This window comes from Phocoena phocoena, chromosome 17 (genome assembly GCF_963924675.1).
Source record: "Phocoena phocoena chromosome 17, mPhoPho1.1, whole genome shotgun sequence".
Taxonomy (NCBI): Eukaryota; Metazoa; Chordata; class Mammalia; order Artiodactyla; family Phocoenidae; genus Phocoena; species Phocoena phocoena.
In genome coordinates, this window is record NC_089235.1 from 80106695 (window position 1) to 80111784 (window position 5090).

The 5090-nt window shown below is 60.0% G+C and overlaps 1 protein-coding gene across 1 annotated transcript; it reads right to left on the reverse strand.

Annotated features, from left to right (window-relative positions):
- Nucleotides 1–2943: 2943 nt before the first annotated feature.
- Nucleotides 2944–4372, reverse strand: CCDC166 (coiled-coil domain containing 166). The gene is made up of 2 exons (XM_065895324.1): nt 3932–4372; nt 2944–3840 (listed from the first exon to the last, which is right to left on the reverse strand). The coding sequence occupies exons 1-2, from the start codon at nt 4370–4372 to the stop codon at nt 2944–2946; spliced, it is 1338 nt and encodes a 445-aa protein (XP_065751396.1).
- Nucleotides 4373–5090: the final 718 nt, after the last annotated feature.

Genomic DNA, 5090 nt, shown 5'->3' on the forward strand with positions numbered 1-5090 from the left:
GTCTCCTGGGACGGCCGTGACAAAGTGCCACAATCTGGGTGGCTGAAGACAACAGAACTTACTGTCTCAGCTCTACAGGCTAGAGTGTGAGGTCAAGGCACCAGCCGGGCCGTGCTGCCTCTGAAGCCTCCCTATCTCCAGCTTCTCATGGCGCCGGCCATCCTTGGCACCCCTTGGCTCGTGGCCACAGGGCTCCAGCCTCAGCTCTGCTGACACAGGTGTGGTCCTCTGTGTCTCTGTCTTCTTTTTTTTTTTTTTAATAATTAAAAAAAATTATTTTGGGCTGCATTGGGTCTCCGTTGCTGCGTGCGGGCTTTCTCTAGTTGTGGAGAGCGGGGGCTACTCTTTGTTGCGGTGTGTGGGCTTCTCATTGCAGTGGCTTGTCTTGTTGTGGAGCATGGGCTCTAGGCCCGTGGGCTTCAGTAGTTGTGACTCGCAGGCTCTAGAGCGCAGGCTCAGTAGTTGCAGCGCACAGGGTTAGTTGCTCCACGGCATGTGAGATCTCCCCAGACCAAGGCTGGAACCCGTGTCCCCTGCATTGGCAGGCGGATTCTTAACCACTGCGCCACCAGGGAAGCCCAACCACTAATCTTTTAGCTGTGGCCATGGTTCTGACTTTCCCAGAATGTCACAGAGTCGGAATCATGCAATGTGCAGCCTCTTTAGGTTGGCTTCTTTCATTTAGCGATTTGCACTTAAGGTTCCTCCATGTCTTTCCGTGGCCGATAGCTCATTTCTTTTCAGTGCTAATTAATATTTCATTTTCTGGATGGACCACCATGTATTTATCTACTCACCTACTGAAGAACATCTGGGTTGCTCCCAAGTTTTGTCAGTTATGAACAAAGCTGCTATAAACGTACATGTGCAGGTTTTTGTGTGGACATAAGTTCTCAGTTCCTTTGGGTTGGAGTGTCATTGCTGGATCATATTATACAAGTATGTTAATTTTGTGAGAAACCACCAAATTGTCTCTTAGAGTGGCTGCAGCAGTCTGCATCCCCTCCAGCAAGGCATGGGGAGTTCCTGTTGCTCCACCTCCTCGGGGCCTATGGGGTGGCTCTCCTCCATCCCCACAGGCACCGTCAGCGGGCAGCCTGCCGGGCAGACCAGGGCTGAGTTTGAGCAGCTTGTTAAGAGGGAGATGCTGGAAAGCTGTGCAAGGAAGAAGGAACTACCAGAACCAGCCCAACAGGGTTCTGAAAGTGAACTTTTTATCAAAGCCTAACGTACATACAGATGTGTCCCAAATGCTAAGGATGCAAGTGGGTGAATTTTCACAAAGAGTAACAATGTCTAATTTGTGGCTTAACAAAAGTCCAGGCAAAACTAAAATGTTGTTATAAGCCTTCCCTGGTGGTGCAGTGGTTAAGAATCCGCCTGCCAATGCAGGGGACACGGGTTCGAGCCCTGATCTGGGAAGATCCCATATGCCGCGGAGCAACTAAGCCCGTGCGCCACAACTACTGAGCGTGCGCTCTAGAGCCCGCAAGCCACAACTACTGAGCCCACGTGCCACAACTACTGAAGCCCGAGTGCCTACAGCCTGTGCTCCGCAAAGAGAAGCCACCGCAATGAAAAGCCCACACACCGCAATGGAGGGGGAAAAAAAAAAAGAGAACCTATTGGTAACAAGATTCCATTTTTTTGAATAGATTTATTTATTTATTTTTTGGCTGCGTTAGGTCTTCGCTGATGCGCACGGGCTTTCTCTAGTTGGGGCGAGCAGGGCTACTCTTCATTGCAGTGCGTGGGCTTCTCGTTACGGTGGCTTCTCTTGTTGCGGAGCACGGGCTCTAGGCGCGCGGGCTTCAGTAGTCGTAGCACACGGGCTCGGTAGTTGTGGTGCACGGGCTTAGTTGCTCCGTGGCATGTGGGATCTTCCCAGACCAGGGCTCCAACCGGTGTCCCCTCCATTGGCAGGCGGATTCTTAACCACTGCGCCACCAGGGAAGTCCCTCAAGTGAACTCTTCTCAGAGAATTTGTGTTTGATGCTGCCAGCCCCCCACCAGCACTTCCAACCCAGAACCAGAACATTTAACTAAATTTCCACGGCAAGGTTGGTGGGGGCTGGGGGGGCTCTGTTTGAAAGCTGCGGTCTGAACTCCTCCCTCCACAGGGCCCAGGTCCATGGGCCACGGTGGCACATCCGCCCTGGTCTCCCCCACGCTCCACCTCCCCAATGCAGCCGTTGATGAATGCAAACCACAGGTGAGGGAGAGCGTACTAACTGGCCTCCGTGCACTTGGACTGACAGCTAAATCAAAATTTAAAATTACCCTCCCCCCCCAGAACTCCCTGGAGGTCCAGTGGTTAGGACTTTCACTGCCAGGGCCTGGGTTCAATCCCTGGTCAGGGAACTAGGATCCCACAAGCCGCAGGGCGCGGCAAAAACAAACAGAAAAACAATAGGTTAAACATAAAAACGCCCGTGGCTCCCCGTGGCGCCAGAACAAAGCTCACGCCCACCCCCCATGGCTCTCTTGAGCAGCTCAAACCACGCTGGCCCTCCTGGCCGCCACACGCAGTGGACCAGCTCCTCCCTGGCCCGCCAGACTCCCTTCCTGCTCTCATACTACCTGTCCATGCCCGTGATGTCCATCTCTGCCACCAGACTTCAGCCCTCATGGGCAGGACGATGGCATGGCCGACTCCCTCTGCCCCTGCCAGAGGTCAGCTGTGGGGTTGAGGGATGCTCAATCCTGGCAGACACACAGGGCACAGGACAATCAAGCTACCTTGCAGCTTGGAAACTGGGAGCCATAATGAGTGGTCCCTGCGCCGGCCAGAAATGCTGGACAGCGAAGCAGGCGGTGCCAGAACGGAGAGGGGTGGGGGGTGGGGGTCACACCTTTATTGATAATCCACTCACCAAATCCGCGTCCTGCGCACCCCCGTCTCCCCCGCACCGTCTGGCCTCATTGGCCTTCCTCCGGGTAAGTTCAGGATCTCCCCAAGGCGCCTTCGCCTGCAGCGTCACATTCACGGTCTCCTTCGACTGGGAGACGGGAAGAGCCCGACCCGGGGACGGACTTCCCAGAGAGGGTGGTGTTCTGTGAGGCGGCACGCAATGAGGACCGCGAAGGGGCCCGGGAATCCAGGCGTGGCGGGGTCAGGGACGGGACTCGGGAGCCTGGGCGCGACAGGGTCAAGGACGGGACCCTGGAGCTCGCATGCGATGGGTCCTGGCATGGGATCCGTGATCCCGCCTTCGAAGGGGCCAGCGACAGGACCCTGGAGCCAACACGCGACGGGACCAATGACGGGACCCAGGGAACCGCGAGCTTCGAAAGCACCGATGGGGCCCAAGAGGCCGCGCGCCACGAGACCTGAGACGGGTTCCGGGAGGCCGAGACTGATGGGGCCCGGGAGGTCGCGCGCGACTGGATCGTGGTGGAGGCGAAGTGCTCAGGGTGCGAGTTGGCCAGCGGCGGTTGCCAAAGCGGCGGGCCCTCGGGGCCCCGGCGCAGCCAGCTGTGCACGTGGGCCAGGTCCCGCATGTCCTCGTGCTCGCGCCGCAGCTGTTCACGCTGCTCCAGCAACTGGCGCCGCGTGTCGTGCAGCACCTGGGCCCGGCGTTGCAGCCGCAGCAGCTCCTGCCGCAGGCGCCCGTTGTCCTCTCTGATGGCCTGTGTGTGCGCGATGAGCGCGCGCGCCGCCTCCCGCTCCGCGCGCCGCGCCAGGGACTGCACGCGCTGGCGCGCCTCGCGCTCGAAGGCTGCTTTGTCCTCCAGGAAACACCGCTTCATGCGATGGAGCAGCTGCATGTGCTCCACGCGCATATGCAGCAGCTCGCGCTCCAGCGCCCGTATCCGGGCCAGCTGCTCCAGCTGCAGCTCCTGCGGCGGGGCCGCGGGTCAGCTCCGGTCCGCGGCGTGCACCCACCTCGCCCTGCCCGCGCCCGGCCCTCCCGCGGGGGCGCGTACTGGCCTTGTACGGCTGCAGCTCCTGCACCTGTCGCGCCATCTGCGCTGCGCGCGTCTCCATCTCCAGCAGCTGCGCGCACACCCCCTCCTCACGCCGGCGGTAGAGCGACGCCAGCTCTGCGCGCTGCCGGTGGATCTGCGTCAGGTCCACGCGGTTCTGCTCCTCCAGCCGGACGATAGCGTTGGCGCAGCGCTGCGCGCGCGTGCTCACGTAGCTGGCGTAGAGCCGGTTCTCCTCGCGCAGGCGCTGCGCCTCGCAGTCCAGGAAGGCGTTCTCCTGCAGCACCTGGTCGACGCGCTCCTCGCAGGCGTCCAGCTGCTCCGAGAGCAGTTTGTATTCTCGCTGCAAGTAATGAGCGCTCTCCGATAGCGGCGGCTCGGTGCCCTCTCCCGCCGCGCCAGACCGGCCCCCGGCGCTCGGCCAGCGCTTCCTCTTGGGCACCATGGGTCGAGGCCTCCAGCCCGCTCCTCCAGCTCAGCCCTTCCCCTCGACCAGTCCGAAGATTCTGGCGGGGTTCGACGCGTCTCAGGGTCACGAGGTTGGGAGAGGCAGAATCAGGAGTCTGCGGTCAATCAAGGGTCAGGGCATCGTCGCCAGCCTTTACTAGGGGGCTTCTTCAGGACCTTGGCCGCCCGTCGGGGTTTGTCCACCTTTAGCTCTGTTGGCGGTCAGCCGAACGGTCTCCCTGGAAACAGAACTTAGCCGCCCTCCCCAACTCCCGCCCCGTTGCTTGCGCAACAGACTGCGAGTGGGCGGGCCCTGCTCTCAAGGCCGGGCCGGTCCTCCGCAGACTCGGACCCTGTTCCTTCCCAGAGCACACCGCACCGTGGGCCGCCCCTCCCGGGCTCCTCCCGGGCTCCTGCGCCGCACACATCTGTCGCGGGAGTGTCTAGGTCGACCTGGGTCTCTTAATTTCTGTTTCGAAGCAAGGCAACCGATGGGCAGAGGTTTTTAAATTTTAAGTCGTCCGGGCCTCCCGATTCCCCGGCGAGGTGTCCTCGCGTTAAAGCTCATAAACGCCTCCTCCCAGAAGAGGTGTGGCGAGCGTTTCGTTCTCCTCTGTCTCCGGATTCCTCGAGACCGGGTTCTTCCCGGCGGGGCAATTCCCGATTACGCAATCCGGATGCAATCGAAGGTGGAGTCCTGAGGGAAGCCGCGCCCC

Excerpts from the sequence above, each read along its gene's own strand:
- CCDC166 (XM_065895324.1), bottom strand. The coding sequence starts at position 4,372 with ATGGTGCCCAAGAGGAAGCGCTGGCCGAGCGCCGGGGGCCGGTCTGGC. Across the intron at positions 3,841-3,931 it reads AGGAGCTGCAGCCGTACAAG|GAGCTGCAGCTGGAGCAGCT; the intron begins GCCAGTACGCGC and ends GCCCCGCCGCAG.